Source organism: Falco punctatus, assembly GCF_963210335.1.
Source record: "Falco punctatus genome assembly, chromosome: 1".
In the NCBI taxonomy this organism is placed as follows: Eukaryota; Metazoa; Chordata; class Aves; order Falconiformes; family Falconidae; genus Falco; species Falco punctatus.
In genome coordinates, this window is record NC_137580.1 from 118078743 (window position 1) to 118103216 (window position 24474).

At 50.4% G+C, this 24474-nt stretch overlaps 1 protein-coding gene across 2 annotated transcripts in view; it reads right to left on the reverse strand.

The window, feature by feature from the left end:
- Positions 1-24474, reverse strand: part of MAP2K4 (mitogen-activated protein kinase kinase 4) — a 90380-nt gene that overhangs the window by 1269 nt on the left and 64637 nt on the right. For both annotated transcript variants that reach the window (XM_080401433.1, XM_080401434.1), the window contains exons 5-10: positions 17171-17290; positions 15456-15507; positions 14914-15041; positions 5279-5356; positions 4083-4231; positions 802-847 (exon numbers count right to left, since the gene is read on the reverse strand). In XM_080401433.1, the coding sequence (XP_080257559.1) occupies positions 802-847; positions 4083-4231; positions 5279-5356; positions 14914-15041; positions 15456-15507; positions 17171-17290 (573 nt within the window). The remainder of the gene's footprint in view (positions 1-801; positions 848-4082; positions 4232-5278; positions 5357-14913; positions 15042-15455; positions 15508-17170; positions 17291-24474) is intronic.

Genomic DNA, 24474 nt, shown 5'->3' on the forward strand with positions numbered 1-24474 from the left:
TTGTCAGCAATGGGGAGACAGGCTTGTGGAGGTCGAACAGGAGATTGGGACTCAGACCCAGTTACCCCGAACCCTGACCTCCGCTCTGCCCAGTGGGCCGTACTGGCTAGACCCAACACAGAGCTGGAAAGTAACAAGCAGAGTGACCCTCTGGGCCGGGACACCAGGCAAACCCCATTCGTATCACACCACCGCCGGCAGGGAGCCAAGGCATGGTTTCACACCCCGCTGGAGAGGTGGCTTCCAGATGCCCAGAGCTCCTTGAAGGTGCCTGGTTGACAGGGGTGACTTATCCAACCCACCCAGCAGCATCGCTGCGTTTGCTCCTTTAGGGCCCCGCAGCACAGACAGACTCTGCTGGTGTCCCACCCAGAGCCCGGCTCCTTCAGGTCTCACTTTTGCCCGAGCAGTCCAACCTGCGTTGGAGGTGTTTACACGTGACAGCACCAGCCAGCAATTTGACAGGGCTCCTGCACGGTACCAGGTGCTTGAGCAAAGGCAGCACGTCCATGGCACGTCCAGCGTGCTCCTGCCCCAGCCTGCCCGCTTCAGGGAGCCCCGACACTGCAACAGGGCATCTCCCCGGCGCCCATCTCCTGTGTTCATGCACAGATGCTGATGATTTCAGCCACAGGCCAGAGACAGTGGCATGGAGGTGATGCTCTTTCCCAGGCTGTGGAGCTGAGCACCCTGCCCGATGGCCCAGGGTGACAGGGAGCGACCTCAGACGCGTGACCCACCCCCACTGCGTGACCAGCAGAGCCACGACGGCCGGTGCAGGCAGCCACGCTTTGCACTCACCAGAAGCTCTTTATACTTTGGCCTTTTGGACTCGTCCTTTGTAAGGCTAAAGGAAGCAGAAAGAGAATTAGAAGAAGGTGGGATTGGGGAAATTGTTACAGGCATCAGATGCTAAGTTTTGCAGGACACAATGTTGAACCTACTGCTGCCGTGGTGGGACTCACCACCTCCTGTTTCCCGGAAAAGCCATCCATGCGATGGGTCCCACCGGGCTCCCCCCTCCCTCCTCACACGGCTGAGCAGCACACGTGCCACCAACGAACCCTGCTGGGGACCAAGCCCAAGGGAGCTGCCAGCAGAATGCCATCCCAGCTGCCGCGGCCCCCATATGGAGCTGGGTCTGGCCGCAGCACAGTCGCAAGTTCTGGGCAGCAGCCACAGCCCCTTCCCCACCCCTCGGGCAGCAGGGCAGAGGGGCACCAGCACTGCCTGCCAGGGCGCAGACGGAGGGGACAGGGACCACACCATCATCTCGGCAGGCAGGGGCAGGGGCCAAGGCTGCAGCAGGCAGCCAAAATGCCCTGCGGGGCCAGGTCCGGGCTCCCAGCCCTCCTGGCTCATCGAGGTCCAGCGCTGAGCGGGCTGCAGCCGCTGAGATGGGACAGAAGAGGTGACATGGGGGGCCGCCGGGAAGTCCCCTCCTGCAGGGACTCTGGCAGCCCGGCCGCCTGGCACAGGGCACAGCAGATGGCAGCAAAGACCAGAGCTGGGGACTGTGGGGGCAACAGGGACCAGAGGCAGAGGGGCTGCGCGCCAGCTCGGCCATGGGCAGCACCAGCCCTGAGCCGGCAGCCAGAGCTGCACCGCTGGGAAGGAGAAGGGCAGCTGTAACATCTTTTCCAAATGAGGGGAGTTAAGTCTAGTTACCAGCAGCTGCATTTCCATCCCCATGGGCTCTGGCTGGACCGTTCTAAACCTCCAGCACTACTACAGCGCAGCCTCAAATTATTTGGAGCAGAGGGCAATTAACGCTGCACGCCCGGCACTGCTCTGTCCTGTGACCTGCCTGCAGAGTTGTGCAAGGGCAGAGAGGGAAGGAAATCCCATGGCTGCTGCACAAACATCCTTGCTTCAGGCTTTCGCTACCCAACAGCGATCCATTTTCTGACCTCGGCAAGTCTGGGGGTTCAAATATGCTCCTCGCAACACCTTTAAGGCAAGTAACTAGTCAGAACTTCAGCTCACAGACTGAGTTTTACCCTGTCGCAGGAGCATCTGATCTCCTTCCGCAGGCACACTGGACTTCAGGAGCCCACGGCTCTACCTGCAAGTGATGGCAGCTCCGCAGCCGCCAGCACCAGGCTCCCAAAAGCCAGAGCCTGGATCCTCCGCAAACTCTGGAGCACCCAGCTGAATCACTCCTAAGCAGTTCCAGGAGGAGTGTGACTTCAGATAAGCATCTAACACAGGGAGGTGGGCTGAAGGGGAAAAATGTTCCACCCAGGCATTCACAGCGCTGTTGGGATCCAAAGGAAATTAAAAAAAAAAAAAAAAAAAGAAAAAAAAATCCCTGAAACTTTTTAACATTATTGAAAATATCCCTTTGGCACTGATCTATCATAGTGAGCAGGCAGCGACACTGCAGACTCTCAACATTCCTCCTGACTCTTGAATGCACAAAAATAGATCATTAGATTCACACGTGTAGGGTAATGCCCAAGAGATTTATGCCATCACCCAAAAGCACAGCCTTTTGGAGACTCACCTGCCTGCTTAGTAACACCAAAGATTACTGTTTGCACTTAAATAAAGGTTATTAAAATAAATACTTATTACAGTGTTGCTATGAAGACATCATAGATGTTCCAGGCAGAAGTCGGATTACTTACAAAACCAGATGAAACAAAAACCAGAATTAGAGTGAAACCAGCCCCGTGCCCTGTGCATTGTGGCTGTTCCAGAGCAGCGACCCCCGGGAGGAGTCAATGGGCAGGAAACCGACCCATGGGCCAAAGATGCTGCTCAGCAGCGGTGCCACACAGGCTTCTCAGCTGGGTGACCTGGAGCCAAACACACCAGTGCCTACAGGGCAGGACAGCAAGCTCCTTCCTGGCTTTGCAAACTCCGTAATAATACAGCATCTCTATGGAGAACCATAGGGGAAACAAACCATTGCTTGTACCGCATGCGGGGAAGGCAACTCTGACTTTCTAGCCAAATACTATTTTTGACTAAAAAATGGAAACTTCTTTTGAGCAGCAAATCGGTTTGATGCTCTGTTCTCTGCAGCCCAAAGACAATAACCAGGCCTGCCTTACAGCCAGCTGGAAAATGAAACTTGGCCTCCAGAAAAATCCGTAATTCTGAAATAGAGTAAAATCCAAACCAGCAGATGGAAAACCCTGAAACAAAACCTCTTGAATGTTAAAATTGCCTAGAGCTGAGTCTTCCTTTGTCACAGAGCTTTGAGATGGATACCCCTGTGCTGGGAATGTCCATCACCTGAGTCTGCCCAGGGCAGAAGGTCCCAGAACACAAACGCAGGTCACACCGATGGATCTCCTATGTGCTTTTTTTAGGTTAACAAAACTATGTTGACCACCTTTCACATTTTGATAGAAAAATACTTCATCAGAAAATTCACAATCAGCCCTTATCCTAAGCAGGACCACACACACGTGGCAGGCACATGGGCTGCCCAAAGCCTCCTGCACAACCACTGCACACTCTGCACCCAAGGCTGACCATGCTGCAGAGGCCCTTCCCTACACAAAGCTGTCTCTGGTCTTGATCTTGACCTACAGTTGACTCAAGGCATGAAGCCAACAACCGCTGCAGGTCCTGAGAGTCACTGTGATGAGCAGAAATGGGCAGGAAGGCTCCTGGTCCTGCCAGGCAAAAGGCAGGACCAATGCAGATCCTCTGCCCCACCACGAGACAATACTGTCAGGTGTCTCAGGCTTCTGCCTGCAGAACAGGCAAACAGCAGGTCTGTCCCCAGGCTGTCACACCAAGGATGTGACAGCCTGACAGGATGCATAGGCCAGGCAAACCTCCAGCCGTGGGTCTTATCACACCTCTCCCGAGCACAGCCTCCCAGAGATTTTCTCCTCATTTCTTCTCTGAAGAACAGTTCCCAAAGGTCTGTCCTTCAGCCCTCACCCAAACAAGTCTCCCATCACCTCCAAACCAGCAAAACAGAAAAGGTTCTCGCCCCCAGTTGCATGTCCCTGCACCAATGTAAGTTAGGAAGTGGAAGCACTTGGCGCACCACCCTTGCCACATACCTAAGCAATGACAAAAGAAGCCAACCCCAAGTGCTTTCAGTAGGAAACACTTACCACAAGTTGACGAAGTTGATGAAACTTGGGGAGAACTCCCTTTCCTCTGAGTTACTCAGCTGTGGCGGGTCTCCTTTTACTACTTGCGTCAACTGGTCAAACACACTGTTCCACTTGGGGTAGGGGAATCGCCCTGTGGCCAGCTCATACTGCAGAGAGACAGCAACAGCACCGGGCAGATTATACAAGGTACGTTCAGCCAGGGTAAGAAAACATCTGTGAGGACCCTGAACCCCCCAAAAGGAAGATGAAGATGAGATTCTTCATCCTATTCCCTGTATGAAGCTCAGTTCAGGGAAGAGGTGAGGAATTCCCACCCGGTAGTAAATTCTGCTGCCTATGTTAGGAGCACCTCCAGATTTAACCCACCTATGCCGTGCTTTTCAAGCTGACAATACCTTCTCCTCCAGAGACTATTAAATGAATCAATGTTCTCATCAAGGTGTTCAGAAGCAAGAGAGTAAAATCCTCCAGCCCCTTCCCAGGCATCCCAACAACCACTGGAGAAAATGGGGAACGAGAATCACACAACCACAGAACATCTGTAGTCTGAAAGGACCCGTGAGTATCATTGAGTCCAACTCCCTGCCCCTCACAGGACAACAAGCATTTTAAAACACCAGTGGGGACGACAGAAGCTACTGGTTCATCCTTATTGCTCCTGCTTTCTCTTCTACTTCACCACCTCGAGAAGGAAAGGTCTTCTCAATTTATCACCACGTGCACCCAGCAGTGCTGTGGCTAAGCCAGAGAGGAATCAGCAACTGGATCCAGGATTAACTGAAGTCTTCTGCGCAGCTGAAGTACGCCAGATGCCAGGGCTGAGACGCTTATTTACACAGGCTGGGTGCTCTGTTCTGCCCTGCCACGCTCACCCTCCCTTCTCATCTGAGATTTCGAAGACAGAATTCATTTACGATCCAACACCTCTTCCCTGCTCACATCTCTTTCTCTGCAAAACACAGATACAGCTAAATATATCCTCAGGGGTTCGGGAGAGCCATCTGTGTGGAAGGGATCTGTCCTGCTCCTGGGCCAGGAGGGGCCCGCTGCAACCACAACATGCAAATGCTTCGCAGCGGCAGAGCCGGGCTTTGCTTCGAGCACGTGTCTGACACCATCCGACTGCCTCGCGCTGCGAAGCTGCCCGCCAGCGACGTACCACGCGGCAGAAGGTTTAAACCCCGCTCACTCACCAATGTAATCCCCAAGCTCCAGACGTCTGAGCGGACATCGTAGCCTTGCCTGGATGCACTGGGATCTATCCTTTCAGGCTGAAACAGGAAGAAGGACCAGTCAAACACCGTGCCATGCAGGAAGGAATGAGAAGCATCTGCAAACTCTGAAAAAACTCCTAAGTTCATCCCGCCGGGCAGGGCCTGGCACAGCTGTGGAGGCAAACTTGTTGCTAGGGCAGACATCCAGCCCCAGCAGAGAAACATCTTAAGGAATCAAGCGCTGATTTTATGGAGGTATAACGTAAAAGGTGATCCGAGACAGCAATTCAGCACAGTCCAATGCTTTTTTCCCCCCCTTTTGTACAAGCCACTTGAATAATTTTTACTGTCTACTTATTTAGTTTTGTTTCACATGGGGCTCTCTTTAACACAAAGTCTTGCTTTCTCTGTTTTTACAGCAAAGTTATCCCTAGGGAATCATAAGAACTAGAATAAACATCCCCTCATCCACCACCCTGGGGAACTGGGGTTTAGCAGCAGATCCATCACGACACCTGGAGCTACCACCAGGGACCAGCCAGCACAGGGCCACATGAAGTTCTGGGGATGCTGGCCTTGCCAGTGCCAGGACGCCCACGCCACACATCCATAGGGATGTGCCACAGCAAAGCAGAGCAGTTCACAGGCTGCAGAAGGACTTGCTTTCCGTGCAGCACAGTGAATTACAAGCACCTGTGCAGGAGCAGCCTGCTACCACCACCCAGCAGAGCGCAGACGGAGCAACAGGGACATGGCCCTAGACTGGTGGCACAGTTAAAGGGAAAGCAGGATGGACCAAAATAAATCCCATCTAAATCCAGAGCAGAAAGAATCCTGGGAATTTTCCATGTAGATGACATGGGAATAATTAACACCAATGAAGGACGACTCAGCATGTCACACTCCAGGCACCTGGAAACAGACAAAGCCCAGCCCATGCCAGGTGTCCCTCTAATGCCAAATGCAAGCAAGGAAAGGGAATGGCTGGGACGGAGACCCACCACTGGGTGTGCTGACAGTGAGAAGAGGGAGGGTATGAACACATCTAAGAACAGTGCAGGCTGCCACAGGGCTTCTCGCTATTCCAGTGTCCACCCAGGCATCCACACCTTGACTGAAACACAAGCAGAAGTGGGCAGCACTGACCCTCCCCGTCCCCCACACCCCAGCTAGGCAGGGTGTGACACAGGGGCAGGTGCACACTCGACTCCCTGCAGTCTTCAGCTGTTTCATGTTGCTAAAGTGCAAAGTAGCATTTCTGGGAACACCCAATTCTTGAAGCTCAGATCTGGATTTTCACTGGTTATATGATCAGGGAATTTTATCCCACATGCACTGAAAATTCAAAACTGTCTACATGGCATTAAAATGTACATAACTGTTATTTGCCACTTAGGCCAATGCATCCCTAAACTAAAAGAAAGTAAAAGGAGCAAAGAACAACCAGAAAGAGTAAGATTTCCGCAAGACAAAAAGCAGAACAAAATCTACATGACACAAACTCTCACTCCGCTCCAACCATGGGAACAGACGGATGCTAGACACAAGTTGCCTGCCTCTGTTGGAGACTACCTTCTCTCACTTAGATGTGAAATCAAGTCCAGGGATCTCCCTGGCTTTAGTCAACAGTGAGACCAATGTAAAGCACCACACATCTGCAGCTGCAGCACCATCTGGGTCAAGTTCAGCTGCAAATCACACAAGTGAGCTACGAACTGGGGCAGCCAGAGTTAACAGCCCTCCACTGCTCTCGACACAAACTAGATAAGAGTCTTGCACGCAAGAGCAGCAGCTCCCTAGCACGCTATTCTGCTGCTCTGTTAACCAAAACACCACATGTATTTGTTTCAGGACACTCGAGACAAAAATGCCATCTCCCCCACGGTGGTGACCCCATTACCGTGGCTTTCTTGTTTGCCCTGCAAGGGGTTCAACAAGTGCTTGCAGAGAAGCAGCCATCAGTGCCCCAGCGCCTCGGCTCCTGGAGCCAACTCGAATCCAAAGCCACAGCAAGAAGGGGAGCGATGTCTCTGAACAGCTGCCTGCAGGGTTGTGCAACAGCAATGGAAACCATCTTTAGGAGCATAACTAACTAGTTTGGGAAATTCTTCTGCTGTTCAGTAAAGGAAAATGTTGTCACTCACTTTTCACATTGCTGCATTTCTCAAGAATATTCCTACGGTGAAAAGCAAGTTGTCCTGCCTTCAGGGCTCTGCCCCGCACAGGGGTCTCGCACGCTCAGCTGGAGCACAGAGCGATGGACAGCGTGTCACATCCCAGCCCAGGCTGGGACACAAGCGATGGGCACAAAGCAGGACAGGCAAGGAGACACTGACTCACTGGGCTCTCAGACCTGCTTCTCCTCTCTCCTTCTCCTCCTCCAGAGTGCGAGGATACCGTGTGCTTGCTGAGACCTCCAAATGTTTATCCCTGTGAGCCCCTTCCCTATGTTCTCCACAGGGCTGGGCTGGCAGGTCAGGTCCTGTAAGGCTGAGGAGGAGCCTGACCGCTAACCATTCCAGGAGATGTTCACTGCCAGCCCTGTGGACATGACCACCAACTCCCAGAAAAGAGGCAGTCCCGCTCCTGAGGTGACTGTCCTCGGGGGACGTGCCGTGCTGGTTCTCAAGCAGACCTTGGTGCCCAAGATGCAGCCCTGCAGCAGGTGATGGAGCTCCAGACAGATGGGACCTTCCATCCACTCCTGGCTGGTGTTCCTGCTCTGCTCTACAGAAAGTTTCCGAGGCTCTCCTTTAGGTGACACTGATCTCCCTTAGAGGACAGCGATCTCCCTTTGGTGACACCAAATTCTTCTACTGGCTGCTAAAGAGGTGAGGTGTCTAATTTCACATGGTTCTCGATTTTTATGTACAACAAAGCCTAATAAGCTTTCTAGATCTCCTCCTGGGCACGTAGGAGCTCACAGGTGACCTCAGTGCTGCAAAAGCCTCAGCCTAAGAGCACAGACATGAGTCATTCACATAAGCAAGTGAGGCACCACAGTCACACTGTGCTGGTGAAGTCTTTTCTAAGGTTATACCCCTCCTCTCCGGTACTGGGTAACTGATGAAAAACCTATTAACGCTTTGTTTACTCTGAGCCTGTATCACAGTGCCAATTGCTACAGAGGCCGTGCAGCATCCTATGCAGCAGCCTGCCCTGGTCGCAGGAGGAGACACGGCTCCCTGGCCAGGGTGCAGTGCAGCAGAGCAAAGGACACACAGCGTGATGGGTAGAAGAGATGACAAGGAAGTGGAGAACGTGAGTTCTTCCATCTTTGCTGGCCAGGCAGACCTGCCGTTTCCCCCTGCTCCTCAGTCTACCACCCCTAGGACAGCTGCAGTAACACCGTCTCCATGTGTGCACCACTTCTACACCTATGTAGGAAATAAGAGTAATATTGTCAAAAAATACCTCGGCCAAAACATTCATCCTTGCTTAGACTTACGAATTCAGACATTCCTTCCAAAATCCCCTCTGTTCTTTGATTTCCTGTCCCTCGCCCAGGTCAGCCAAGCAGCCCGCAGCTGCACAGAGATTATCAGCAGAGATCATGTTTCTACAGAATAGCCTTTCCTCCCCTCCTATTTCCTTTACATATTTACTCCGAAAGAATGATTCATTTAAAAACTTCTCCAGCAGCATTTTCCAGGTGGAGACGCTGACTTCCGTTCGTTCGCATGGGATTACCATCCCCTCCCAGCCAGCTTTCCTAACAGCAACTGAATTCCTTGATCTCCACAGCAGGGAGATTCACAGGAAAGCCATGGTCTGGTGGATGGGGGACACTTGCTAAGCACAGAAAGATTGGCAGGAACATTAATGAAGGCAACGAGGTCCTGTCGGGCTTGGCACAGCACGTTCTCGATGACCTTACTCATCTTGTTAAAAAAGGTAAATGTGTGGCTGTAATAAACTTGAACTAGTACAGTGCATTGTCTAGACTGCAACTAAATGAAGCATCAATAATTTGCATTAGTAAATGGCTTCACTCATAGAGTTCAGAGTGTAACTGCTGTTAAAAGGACTCTATTGAGTGGAAAAGACAGGATTTGTAATGGGACCTCAAAGGTGACCTTCCACGGCCCACTGCTGATAATATCCAAGAAAATGTAAAATGAGTGGTGCTAAGTTCTGCATATTATAAAAATATTGCTAGTGTGATAAATAAGGCTTCCTGAAGAATTAGAGTGATTTGACTGTTCGGTAAGCTGGGCTCTGGCTGGATGCTGACTCACTCAACCAGGCAGGAAAAGCAGCACTCTGGGGTGAGAGACAGGCTCCTAGGAAAGGACAGGAGAGCGTGAAATCCCAGAGAAGCATCACGATTAAAGGTGTGTAGATGGAGTGATGTGCTAGGAACTGCTGCTCTTATTACATACTCCACAGGTGAGACAAACACTGGAAGTTTGCTCAATTTCAGGGTCTACATTTGTAAAAGGATGCTAAGAAATGGGGGGTTTATAGCACAGCCATAAAATACAATCCAATCTGCCTTAAGAACGTTAGCTGCTCAGTTCCTAATCTCCTCAAAGAAAAGCTTAGGAGGTGACTGCATCAGAGTCAGAAAGCACCTACTGGGAAAAGAAGCTGTGGCAAGCAAAGGACTCCTTAATTCTGGAAAGAAAGTAGGAACAGAAGCTCACAGCCATTCATTAAAACAAGACTTACTCATATTAAAGAGAAAGTATTCACAACAAAATTAATGAGGAGGACAACTTCACAGGCACTACGGTAGATTCTCCAGCACCTGAAGAGGGATCGTTAACACAGCACTTTGGAGGTCTTCTCTGGTGTTGCTTTGGAAGGCCACCCTCCAGCACCCAGAGCTCAACGCATCCCCTCAGTGCCATCTCCACTGCTGCTTCCAGGAACTGAGTTAGACTAACAGAGCAAGCTCTGGAGATGCGGCGTTCTGCGGGGCTGTAAGGTATTGTTTCAGCCCCACTACGTAGCTCTGTCACAGAACCTTACACCAAGGGCCTGACCCCAACCCTTCCAGTACTATGGAAATACAGGAGCCTTTGCACTCCACGAACACTGGAGTGCCTGGTCCTGACCAAAGCGTCGTCCCCTGCTCCTGCCATGGCCCTGGCGCCCTGCCTGCTCCAGCGCCCAGGTCAGGCTGCACGCCAGGGAGGGGGTGGCAGGGTGGGGGGGCAGTGGAGGTGGGGGCCGGTCTCGGCTGCACGCGGACAGCACTGGGTACCTGTCAGGGGGGACTGGGGAGCTGCCAAGCAGCTGCAGCAGCCCCCAGCCAATGCGGAGTGTGCAGCAGGCAAGCCGGGCTCTCCCATGCTTGGTAGGAAAAGGCTCAGCACAGGGGTGGAGAATCCCCCTGCAGATCCCTGTGGGTCCTCCTGAAGAATCCCCCCCACCTCACCTGCGAGAGCCAAACGGGCTCAGGGAGGGCTCATGCCCGCCCGCAATACTTCTGGACAAACAGTCTGCTCACACGGGCTGCTGCCCCGTGTTCCCAATTTTAGATAAACTGCCTGTGCAGACAGGTGGGGAGAAGAACCGTCCTGCCGCGTCCCTGGCACGATGGGGATGGAAGCACGGAGGCAGGGACACGAGCTCCGCTCTGCAGCAGAGCTGCTCGGCGTGGGCTCTGTGCCACCTGATGTTAAGGAGCCAAGTCTGGACAGGAGAAGTCCCATGGTGGGCGAACCTCACAGACAGTTTTAGCCGGTGAATGAGTAAGCGGAGGTCATCATCTCAGACGAAACCCCTGAAGTCCGTGGGTGACAGCAGCAGCACGCGAGCAGGGAGGGCTGCACTCAGAGCTCAGGCATCTCCCCTGGCATTTACTACGCCGTGGGCGGCAGAGCCTGGATCCAGTCTGCACTGCTCGCAGAGGAATGGTGCCACACGTCTCCCTGTCTCCTCCCAAATTTGTTTTCTCAGTCATAAAAATTACGGCTGGGTGCCAAGTTTCAGAGGAAAAAAAGGAAAAAGAAAAAAGAAAAAAAAAAAAGTCTAAACACACAGCAATATTCAGGAGCATCCAAGATGATTTTAGCTGCAGGAATTCGAACCAGCAGCCTGCCCGTTCAGATAAATGAATGACTGAGCCCAATGAAAACCTCTGCACTGGGTCAGGAAAGCGAAGCTGAAACAGAGGCTCTTGCTGTGGCTCTGCTTGGGTGAAGGATGCAGAGAGCTCCTGCATCCCTGCAGCCTCTCCCTCCATGTGCGCAGGGAGGCCAGGAGAGCAGGGCTCAGAACCATCCCTGTCACCTGCCTGGGGAATTTCTCCTTTTTCCATTCATGGCCTGAATCCTGCATGAGCCACCTGAGCGCAGGGACACAGCCCCCACTCGGCCCTGAGTACCGATGGCAGCAGCAATTGCCCATATTCCCCAGGGAGAAATGAGGAGCTGGAAACACACCCCGAGTGCCAGCCGGCAGCGGCACGGCTCTGGCGCTGCCCCTCATGCACACACAGGGACAAGCACAAGTGTGTCTGCTGGGACACGGGTCATGCATTAGCACCAAGGTGGCTCTGCACCCCCCAGCACCACGCACCCCCTCATCTCAACAAGTCCCCAGGCAGACCCCAGCAGGCAGCCCAGGGGACAGTGGGCGACGCAGCGCAGGGCACAGGCAGCGCTTGCAGCAGGCAGCTCCCAGGCGACCTGGGAAAAGGACCTGAGGGACCAAGGATGCGTGTGACACCATCAGACTCTGCCCCTGGAGAAGTCCCAAAGGAGGAGGGCAGGACAGGACATCTATTCTCATGCTGGCTGGGTCCTCCCCGCCTAAGCCAGGCGAGCAGCCTCATTCCTCCTCTCTGACACAGAAACTGGGTTCACTTGAGCATGAAGAAGGCAAAAAGCAGTAATGCCACAAAGATCACCAGCTTCAGAGTGGCACAGAGCCTCCCCCCTTGCCCAAATCCACAGCACCTGCTGCGGCAAGAGGCAATGCAGGGATCACCAGGGAGCAGCAGCCAGGGAGGATGAGGTGTTGGCCAGGAGCAAGCTCACCCCCACTGCTGGCTGCAGGCTGCTAAACCCGCCTAGAGCAGACCCACAATGCTGGCGCTGGCACAGGGCACAGGTCTCCGGAGGGCTCAGCAAACGGACCCAGCTGCCCTCGGGGAGCCTGCAGCAGTGCAGGGGCTGTCCTTCCTCTCTTTCTTTCAGAGAACTCAAGGCACCAACATGTACGCCTTTACTTCAACATAACAATCACAGGGGAATTCAAAGCCAAAAGCAAAACAACTTCTCCAGCACTGGCAGCTCCAAGGCCGATACGCTGCTTTCTGTGATAGCTCTAACAATTTTGGTTAAACCACACAGCATTTGCTTAGCAGCTGGACACGGCTCCTGCTGCCTAATCGTATTGCTCCCAGTCAAAGTGGCCACCATCCAATGTTATTGTTATCAACAGCTATTTGGGGACCCAGCTCCAGTGAACTCGGTGTTATCAGGTTCCTTCAGCGGGCAAGTGCTCATGCTACAAGAATTACTGCAAGTGCCACAAGCCATGTGGGTCTCACAGAGCAACACGCTCTCATCGTCAGGGAGCATCACCAAACAGCCCTTATCAGAAACTCCCTGGTTGAACACAGCTGATGTCCTTTGCCTATTTTACACTTAAAAAAAAAATAATATTATTTTCCTTCTGAAAGGAGTGTGACTGGCCTGAGTCCTTCCCAGGTATATTCAGGTTTGATCACAGCATCACTACAGCCATCAGCCTCTGCTGGCTTGGAGAAAGAGCTGGCAGATGTGCCTGCATGCTGGGGACATCTCCCCATTTCCCAGGCTTCCCAGAATGTGGAAATGCCCATGTATTTGGAGAGGAGACACTGAGTCCGAAGAGCAGAAAGGAAGAGGCCAGCCGTCTCCCACACTGCTTGCCAGCTGCTGGCTTGTCCCACAAACCGTGTACCATGCCAAGGCTTTTAAAAACACAAACCAAACTGAAACACTTTCACTCACTTAAAAATCCAACAGAGTGGAGCTGGTGATGGAGATGCAAAGAGAGCAGAGTGCATATGCACAGACAGGGAAGAAAACCAAGGGGCTATCAGAAGCACTTACCCACCCAAGTCCCAGGGGAAATGAAGCAGTCCAACTGTTTACTGACATACCAGTAACTGTCACATCATAACTAAACCAACAGCCTGAGTAAAGCTAACCATCTACCCACGGTTCTCAGAAAAAGCAGTTTTCCTGTATAATATTCCTGTAATTATAGCCCACTGAACTTGGGAGGGGGAAAGGAGAGAGCAATTTTTCAAGAGCCCTATTTACAGCCCTGATACACACCTAAGAGGACAGGGAAGAGTCAGCAGCACTCCTACCCCCACTGAGCGATGCTATCAGAAGTGCCTGGAGTCCGAGATGCAAATACCCAGCCTCACATCACTCTAGCTCAGACTGAACTGGCTCCTGTCCCCTCCTGGGGCACCTGTGCTGCTGCCCTCAGCACCCTGTGCCCCACCAACACAACAAAAAGCTCTGGCCGATCCTCCTCCCTGCAGGGAGCTCCATGTGCTTGCCAAAAGTGCTCAGAGCAGAGACGCCTCTGCCCTCTCTGCAGCCTCACAAAGTCTTTATTTAAACAAACTGCTCTGCTTCACCTTCTTACGTAGGTCAGGAGCTTGTACAGATTTCGCTGTACCAGAGCACTGGTCTCCAGTAACGGATCTCATCTGTACTGTTCTGTCCAGCTTACTGAGTAACGAGCTCTGCTATGAGGACAGTGAAAAGCAAAGGTCCAGTGCCCCAAGATTCAGACTCTGTGCTGGCACAGAGCAGCATCGGGGTAGACAGGTTGTGCCGCCTGTTGGATAAAAGCCATTTGAGAGCCGTTACCTAGACAAGACGGGCTCTGTACCTTAAAAGCGAAAGATTTTCTTTTTTTAATTCCTTTGCGGTAGATAAGAGTTCAGAAAACTGTATTTTCCAGCATACAGAGCCATAAGATAAGAAATGACAGTTAAATACAGCCACTGAAGTTAAAGTTACATTGACAGCAGCAGACACACAGCTCCCTGCACAAAGTACCATCGGCTCATGTGAAACCGGGAGATGCATTTTCAAAGCAACCTGCTGCACAGAAGTGTTTAAAACCCTCAGACAGCTTCAAAAGATCACCAGCACAGATTTTCTCCCTGGGAGGGGGAGGGTAGCACACAAGCAGGACAGACTCCTAGGAGCCACGGCTCAGTGTGTGCGATTTCCACGCAGCTGCTCTGCCACTGCCGCTCTCCAGAACCACATTCTCCTGGAGTTAAGTTATTGTACACTTTGGAATTAAAGTGGTTTGCAAAAATCACTGCAATTCTGCTCTGCGCTAACTCCTGCGACATAATCTTACTGTAGCAAATGGATTTCTTGCAGACCAAGGAAATCCCGCAGCCAGGCAGTGCTGCCTGCCCCCGTGTGCTGTTTGGTTTGGAGTGTGAGCGGGCGCCGCTGGAAGGCACAGCGAAGCTCCCCGCTCTGGTGCTGCAGCACTGGTGGCAGCAGAGGAACCCAGCTAAAAAAACCAGGGAATTTGGTCACTTTGCCACAGCCTGGGCATCTTTGCTGACGCTGGCAGCGGTAGCGCTCAACCCAGAGCTCAGCTTCATCCTCACACCAGCTCATCCTACTCACCGCCATGTACGGCCGGCACCCTGCATCCCGCGTTTTGGCAATGGAGTCCACAAGCTGTCCGCTAATGCCAAAGTCACAGAGTTTAATATTTCCATTTCTGTCCAGAAGAATATTGGAAGGTTTGATGTCTGCAAGGGAAAGAAATTTAAACCAGTAAGTCACGGCTAGAGGTTTCAATTTCAAGAACAGCAGCTGCAGAGAATCGACACCGGCAGCGTCGCACAATCGCCATCGCCCTGCGGCATGGGGGGCACTCCGCACTCGCCGCCCCTGAGGATCCTGACCAGGAGCAAGAGGAGATGGAGCCAGCCCCCAAGATGCCACGTGCCCAGAGGAAGACACCCAACGAGCCTGAAATCATGCTTTTATGGAAAAGCACGGATGGAAGGGGATAACAAAACAGCCACGGGGGACACACTTGTGCAAAACCTGTACTCACACTCGCAGTAGTAGGCATGCTAATTACACTTCAACTTGAAGCAAAGGCCGCTTAAAATTCTTGCAATTATTTTTGTAGGCAAGAAGAAAAGACGCGAACTCACCTCTGTGAATGATTTTCAAGTTTTCTTTTAAGTGGTTTAGTGCTTTCACAGTCTAGGAAATAAAAACAGATTAAAAATAAGCAAATGTCACAAGATTCCTGTGATTATTAAACTTCTGGAGCTCCAAGAATGGGGAGAGGGGGGTGGAATTTAATATGTTGAGGTATCAGTGCTGTAATATGCCATGCAATACAAGCATTTTTCTCCCCATCTTTCCTGCAAACAGGTGATACAAGAGAGGCCACATGCTTAAGTAAACACAAACCACTTGTAACCTGGAAAGGTCACACTCTGGGAGAGAGGAGCCAAGGCATGAAGTCAAGAGATTTCTGATGTTAATTATCTTGAGTATAAACTTATTTCAAGCCCTATGCTGTACTTTTTCAGTAGGTAAAAACTGTTCCCATTCCACTGGCTGAGAGGCAACAGCGTGGGGAGCAGCAGAGGCTGCTCTGACTTAACTGTTCACCACCGAATGGAAGAAACACTTAGGGAGCCCGATTTCACAGGACGATTTAAAAAAAACAAACTGAAAGTTCAACATTTTTATTCATTTTGCTTCTGCTGAAAAGATCATCAAAACCTATGTCCAAAAGCCTGCCTGGAAGAAGATGGCAAGAGAGGGATGGTGTTGTGCTGCCAGGCTCTCTGAAGCCGTGCTGCTCTAAGGATGAGGTCTAGCACTGAGGAGCAGCTCCCAGAGACTGGTCCCTCCTGCCAGCCCAACGCCACGTTCAGGTGTTCAGGCAATTAAAAGCTCTGGCAGGCTCTGGGGCAGCTGGAGTGCTGCCTCCTCGCTGCCCACCTGGCTCCTCCTGTGCAGGTTTCTGCTCTGGCAGCAGAAGCTACCACGGTGGAATGAGACTGGATGGCCTCCTTGGACCCAAGCTTCAGCAAGAGAAACCCCGCTGGGCTTAGTCACTGAATGTTGGATTAAATCCCAGCTGGCCCTGCCAGAAGCTTCTGTACCCACCCTCAGGCAGGTGAAGCAGAAGCTCACAGCTCAAGTCAGGGTAAAAGAGCTCTGATGTGAAAGGAAGGGTGGCTGGCGGAGCACACCGAGCTGTGAGCTGCAGCACGTACCCCCCTGCACATGATGGGGCTTCCAGGGCAGTGCACAGGTAGACCTTCTGGACCTAGATGCCCTCAAGGTCTAAGATACTCAGGGCCAGTACTCTCATAGTAGAGTTATTAAATGCCATTTTCATTAGTTTTCTAGAAAAAGATGGACAGAAATGAACCCCAGACCACAGACACCAGACCCTTACTCTCAAACAGTTTGGTGGGGTTCACGTGTCCTGGCTGTAAATGCCCAACCTTTGCTTCCTATACAAAGAGAAGAAAGGGAGACAGCTCCTCTATTTTAGGCACCTTCTTTGGGATGAGATGACCGGTGCCCAGCTGCCACTGATGCCACCAGCAGTGCACATGAAGCCATCCCTGCGGAGGGGGCCAGTACCTACACACAGAGCAGGAAGATGGTCCTGGGGTCTCTAATGAACTGATTACAGACACAAGGACCTTCTCTTCCATCACGCAATGCGCTGTGGAAAAGTCAGAGTACGCTCACGGATCGTTAAAAGTGCGGTGCAATACAAGAGCGGCAGTTCTGCTGCACACATACCAACCAGTTTTCTCACACCTGAGTGAAAGAGATCTGAATTTTTCACATTAGCTTCAAAAACAGACACAAAAAGGTTTAACAAAATACTCACAGCTAAAGTGATTTTGCCTAGAATTTCTTCTGGAATAACATCATCTAATACACTATATACATATTTGTAAAACTTATCAAACGAGGTAGACATGAGCTCCATACAGATCCAACAGTCACCCTGGAAAGAGAAGAATCTGTGTTACTGTCAAGATAAAAATGAGAAACAAAAATCCAGAGAGCATAAAGAGATCCCTTGAATACAATACAATACATTAACAGCAACAGGCATTTGAAAGGAAGGATAAACTTCATCTTGATTAATTTTAGCAATGGAAGACTCTCCCCTACAGACACCTCTCCCCTACTCCATTCACCAGCAGAGGATCTTGCTGACCGGCTTGGACCTGTATTACATTTATACACATTAACCTGTATGAATCAAAGTCCCAACAACTGTCTGGCTCTCCAGAAGGCTGCAGGCAGAATGAAACATCAGCGTGCACAGGCTAAAAAAAATTCCATCAGTTTATGACTACCCTGCAGAGGACAGAAGACATTTCACACAACATTTGGGGACATAATCTAAGCCAGAGAAAATGAAAATAAGCCCATGTATGTGGGGAGTTTTGTTGACTTGCATCATTTAAATAACACAGAAAATTGTAAAACATACCAGTATCTGTTAAACCAAGCTAAGCTTAATTTCCATAGGAGAATAGCGTGTCTTTTTATCAAACTCTCTCCTGAGTTCTGTCAATCAACTTCCTCACAATGGATTCACTGGGGATGAGAAATGGAACCCCACAATACAGAAGGACATCATCTTTTGCTTTAGCATGTATCTACCGTATGGGGATGGACAGCTTAGCCATGGATTGATCTTGGTTATTTCAACCTTTCTGAACATTTTAGCTCCAGTTGAGGATGACAGAAGGCTTTGTGTGAGCCATTTCTGTAGACTCATGCACTTCAGGCAACTCTTAATTGCTAGAAATATTAACACACTAGAACTAGACCTGTCCTCACCAGAAAGGATATGCTCATACCTGTCTTCTATAGGCTCTATCACAGTGAGTGTTAAAACCACTTCAGCTGTCCAAAGCTACGTGCAGAATGGAGCTATTAGTCTGGTTGTCCCATCCTGGCTAAACACCACCTAAAACACCCGTGTGAGGAGCAGCAGCTCATGCAGGTTGTGCTGCCCTGGGCTGGCTGGCTGGTTATGACTTAGCTGCATGCTCCCATGATGTAAGGAGCAACAGAGGAGAAACTTCACCAAGTAATCATCCTAGAGAAGGTAGATTTTTCCCAACAAGATAAAACACAAAGCGACCAAACTCTATGTTAATACATGGAAATGGAATTAGGAAAAAACACCTAGGGTACGGACATGCAGGAGGCATGGCAAAGCCCCGTGCTCCCATCCTGCACAGCCAAGTCACTTCTGTTTGAAGCAGCCTCCCGGTACTCATGAGGGTCAGGAGCAATTCTCAAGTTATATTTAGCTGACGGAAAAGCTTGCAGAGCCACAGGCTTTAAGGCCAAAAAGGGCTTTCCTGCCACTCAGAACGACCTCCTGTGAAACGCGAGCCAAGGAACTGCACCCCAACATGCCTCCAGTCCAATCGCTTCGTTTAGCGGGAACAGAAGTGCCCAGCAAAGGTGTTGTCAAACATGCTGGTATCAGCAGAGGCTGCGGTACCACCCAGCTTGCTCTTGGGCTGCTCACACACATGCAAGGCTGCTTTCGGCAGTACAGACAGCAAACTGCCAGAAGCATCCCACATGCCACCAGTGAGTGATACAGGTACTGCTGCTGCTGCAGGGACAGCGCATCCATCACTGCCTCCTGCTAAAGGAGGGATGCTGCCTCCACGAGGAGAGCCTCTTCCTTCTGACAGGAGGGGATCTGCTTTCCCAGGAAGAGCTGAGCCACTGGTGGGCTGGCTGGGGAAGAACACCGTGGTCTCAGTGCCACAAGCAGCCCCATTTCACACTGCTCGTTTAGCACCAAGCTTTTTACATCAGCACAAGGCAGAGCAGGAGCTCATGTCATCCACCCACAGGAAATGGCTGCTACAAGCCTGAGCCCAGAAAACACATATTTCACCCAAAATAAAGCAGAAAGGACTGACTGAAAAGGTGCTGTGCCAGACACAGAAGCAGAGACACCACAGTGAAAGAGGCAAGTGCAGCACAGGGCGAAAAGAGCACGACTGGCATTTCAGAAGACATGGAGAAAGGTGAGCTTAGACTGCTGAAGAACAAAAGATTGGCTATGGATGAATTTGGCAGAAGACCTGTTCAGATTTAAAGTGCAGAAATGAAACTGGGCAACGCAAGCAGAAAGTTCCCCTTTTCAGCACTGGCAACAAATGCAAAGTGCAACTGAGGCACTTCCACATTATCGAGAGTGTCTTAGAGAAGGCAATGTGGATCCAGTGCTAGTGACGTGCAATCAAGTGAAACTGAAACCATACCAGACCCTTACAAGCAATCCATAGTGAAAACAAACATGGACTTGTTCTACTGGCTGCAGGATCATTCAAAACATTGCTTCTGTTTTGACCAGCTTTATAGAAAAGATTGGTACTGCGCTATATTCCCATGTTACTGTCCTTAGACTGCAGGGGACTAGATTTGTTCAAGAATGCGAGAATATTAGTGACCACCCGCAGCCTTGTATTTATGTCCATTTGCAGCAATACCATGTCTTCAGTCACCCAGGTTACAATGCTGGTATTTGTAGAGCAAAAGCAAACTGAAGGGAAACAACAGGCAACCTTATTAGAGCCATTATCATAACAAAAACATCACAATATGCAGTGTGCATCTGCGGAGCAGGGATGTGTGTTACCAAAAACTCAAACAAGTAGAATAAATTTTTATCCAATGTTAATTTAAGCATAAAAAAAACTGTAAATGATCAAAAACACCAAAGGAAAGACTTTGTTTACTTGGTTTCCTGAAGTATACCCCATATAAAAATCCTGGATGTGGGTATTTATTGATCTGGTAACATAAAATCTACCTGATCAACATGAATTCATGTCAGCAAGATCAATGAAAAAAGCTGACAGACCTTTTCAGTTATGCAGCTTTATTAAGGCTGGTGGAAAGACTCAAAACTACAGGTTTTTAAATCTTCCTGGGACTTGAAAGGACTTATCTATTAGCAAAGCTGATAAATCTTACTGAAAACCAAAAGGAAGACTGGCAGGGATGACTGGGCACCAGCCACCCATCCCCTTTTCTGATCAAATACAAAAAACTGCTGATGTGCATGGGAAACTGAATTGGGAGGACAAAACTGTCTTAAAGTTGCTCTTCAATTTATGCTCTTAGGTTGATTACTGATCATAAAATGACAAAAAAAGCATTTTCATTTTCTCTTCCTGTTAGAGCCATTCTTCCAAAGAATGTGTTTTAGTCCTTATTGGGTATTGAATTATGAGATGCTCGTGCACACCTTGTAGGCATTCCAAAAAATGTCCAGGAATACCCTGCGCATTTAACTCAAAATATCGCTGTCCATCTCCAGGACATACACAGAAACAGCTGAAGCAGCAACTGGGATGCCTCCACTGCTCTGTGCCGAGTCCCAAGTTCCCGGTAAACAACCGAGCATGTCACAAAGATGCCACCCAGCTGGGGCCACCGAGTTGAACATGAGCCAGCAACATGCCCTTGCTGCAAAGACGGCTACCAGCACCCTGGGCTGCATCAGGCAAAGCACTGCCAGCAGGGCAAGGAGGAGATCCTTCCTGGTGAGCCCACACCTGGAATGCTGGGTCCAGTTCTGAGCTCCCCAGTACAAGAGAGGCATCATACTGGAGAGACTCTACTAAAGGGCCACTAAGATGACTGAGGGACTGAAGGAAAGGCTGAGAGAGCTGGGACTGTCGAGGCTGGAGAAGAGCAGGCTCAGGGGGATCCCAGTAATGTATATAAATACCTGATGGGAGGGCACATAGAGGACAACACCAGGCTCTTGTCAGTGGTGCCCAGTGACAGGACCACAGGCAATGGGCACAAACTGACACACAGGACGTTCCCTCTGAATGTCAGGGCACTGGCACAGGTTGCCCAGGGAGGCTGTGGGGTCTGCACACCCAAATGTTCAAAAGCTACTTGGATATGGTCCTGGGCAAGTGGCCTCAGCTGGCCCTGCTTGAGCATGGGAGTTGGAGAAGGTGACCTCCAGAGGTCCCTTCCAACATCCACCGTTCCGTGTCTCTGTGGAATCTAATACTTCTAACACTGAAGGCTTACTACACGAGTGCACTGCAGGGAGCGGCCAACTTTTTGTGCAAGCTGCAGCTGTGCTAGTGAGAGAGAACGCAGAATGTCATCACCCTCACATACCCTTGTGTGGCGCAAGATACTTGTCCTGTGGACTGGGGACTGATCGTGGGGACAGATGCCTTGAGTAATGCCAGCACAGCCAAGGAGTTCCACAGGAACGGGGTGCTGTGCGTTAACAGCAAAGACAGCAAACACCTTGTGTCAACTGGCCAAGGATACAGCCACAATCCACACCACCAGCAGCTCCATGCTGCTGACACATCCGTACTAGCTCTTCTCTCCTACAAGCAGAAGCTCCCCACGGGCTAATTTATCTGGCTTCCCGGGCATGTTTTGCAACTGGCGATGAATTTTTCATTGAATAAATTTTATCAACTATTGAGCTTCTTGTTTTAAACTTGGCTTGGCTACACTCGCACTGTGTAGGAGTCACTGCTGAGATCCCAAGTCAGACAAGGCTTTTTTCCTCTCTCCCTCTGGAGAAGAACAGGAACAGGAACAGTTACTTTGAAAGAGCAATTAGTGTGGTCACAATAACAAATGAAACATTCCCAGCCTTACAGGTACTGTCTCAAACTAGATGAGCTGTAAAGCTTCCAGCAGACATGCAAGAATAGAAGCTTATTTTTTTTTCTCAGACCTAAAAACCTGAACAGCAACACTCAGGGTAAAAGTCTCAGGGCTGCCCAGTGCCATCCCATGGCTCAGCCAACACTCCTCTCGCTAGAAGAAAGCGACTCAAGTGAAATCTTTGCAGAACCCCTAGCAAGCATCTTTTTTACCTCCTCCACCTAGCACGTACTGCTTTGAGAGGAAACCAACAGACACAAGTGACCGGCTCCTCTTCAGTACAGCATCTCTGACTGATGGGGGAAGCTGTGTACACCTGCAGCAGCCCAGGCCCTCACTGGTGCAGCATGGAGAAACCAGTTCGCCTCGTGGGGCCAGTGTGAACCTCATGAAGTTCAGCGAGGCCAAGTGAAAGATTCTGCACCTGGATCAAGGCACTCATCAGTATAAATAAGGACTGGGGGATGAAGGGATTAAAAGCAGCCCTGAGGAGAAGGACATTGGGATATTGGTGGATGAAGAACTGGACATGAGCTGGTAACGTGTGCTTGCAGGCCAGGCAGCCAACCCCATCTGGGGCTGCATGAAAGAAAAAGCGTGGCCAGCAGGTCAAGGGAGGTAAATCTCCCCCTCTGCTCTGCTCTGGTGAGACCCCACCTGGAGCCCTGCATCAGCTCTAGGGCCCCCAGCACAAGAAGGACATGGACCTGCTGAAGCGGGTGCAGAGGAGGGACGCCAAAACAATCAGAGCGATGGAACACCTCTCCTGTGAGGACAGGCTGAGAGAGCCGGGGTTGCTCAGCCCCAAGGAGAGAAGGCTCCAAGGAGACTTTACTGCAGCCTTTCAGTACTTAAAGGGGGCTCATACGAAAGATGGGGACAGACTTTTACCAGAACCTGTAGTGACAGGACAATGGGTAATGGCTTTAAAGTGAAAGAATGTAGATCTTCGCTTGGACATAAAAAAGACACCTCTTACAAGATGCTGAGACACTGGAACAGGCTGTGTAGGTCATTTGCAGACACCCCATCCCTGGCAGCGTTCGAGGTCTGGCTGGCTGGGGCTTTGGGCAGTCTGACCCAGTGAAAGATGCCCCTGCTTATGGCAGCCAGGGGACTGGACTCAACAATCTTCAAAGGTTCCTTCCAACCCATTCTACAATTCAATGATTTTGTAACTCATCGGCCACCAAATCCCTTCTATACCCAGCGTAACCAGGAGCACAGCCAGTGGTATAACTGTCCCTTCTGCACTTTCCTCCAGGCCTTTCTCCTTCTGATTCTCTTCATTCTCCAGCCTTTACTAAATGCAACTTTCTTCTCTATTTTGTTAAGAAGTCAGGCTGTGGACATGAAAACCATGTTAAGTGCCAAACATTACCATGTCAGTGCTCAGGGATTCTTTCTGTTACTGAAAAAACAATGTTTGGGGTTTTTTCTGCCTAGGATAGATAGAGAACCAAGTAATAGGGCAATCCCCTCAACAGCTGCACTAGAAGGATGAAGGATGCAGTACATCATGGAGAGGTGCAACACAGCGGCATGAAGGCCACAGCACCACCAACAACAGCAGGAGCAAGCAGAGCAGTGACCCGTGGAGGACCTGACCAGCACATGCACTATCTGGCATCACTGCATTGAAGCCTCTAACTCCATGCAAAGGCTGAAACACTGTCTTCTACCTTTTCAGCTTTGTTTCTGCTTCATTAAAGAGGTAATTTAATCTCATTTAATGAGTGCCCATAAACTCAAGCGAAGTCCCACACTCGGCTATCAACCTGTAGGTTTTGCATTCTTGCACGTTACATTACATACACAGACATATATAATAACAGAAGAATGGCCCATATGGTTGAAGAACAACATGTGTTAAGATGCTGCCCGCTGAGGGAGAAGCAGGAGCAGTTCCAGAGAAGAATTTCGCTATCAGAAAATGCTTGCTGAACAAGTGAGACCGAATACATATAGGGAGAAGTATTTGTGTAATATTTGGGGATGGTGCAGCATTGACCTGGATTGTTCACAGTTATTTGGAAACAGATCTGCTAAGTGGGGGGTGGGGAGGAGACAGGTTCAAATGTACTGGTGAAATTATTTTCCCTTTCTGTGCTTCTCTGCTGTCATAGTTTCCTAGCATTACAAGATGTAATTAATATTAGAACATGTAGTTAATATGACAACACAGAAAACCTTATCCAAGCATACCAGATCACCCTGTATACCTCTGAGGTACTTGACTTGGAACATCACCTTGGCAGCAAGGGACCAAGGAGTGGGGAAGGTTGCTTTCACCTCAGAAGCAAGTACCATGGATGCTGAGGGTGGGAGGAAGGGGATTCAAGGGGCCAACACGATATAACCCAGAGTGACCTCACTGAAACCTTTCCCAGACGGGTACGGAAGGAGCCCTGCTTGGCTGCAGAAGGACAGGATTTTGGACATGACAAAATAGCGCAGCAGAAGCCAGGCTGACATTTGGGTGCTGAT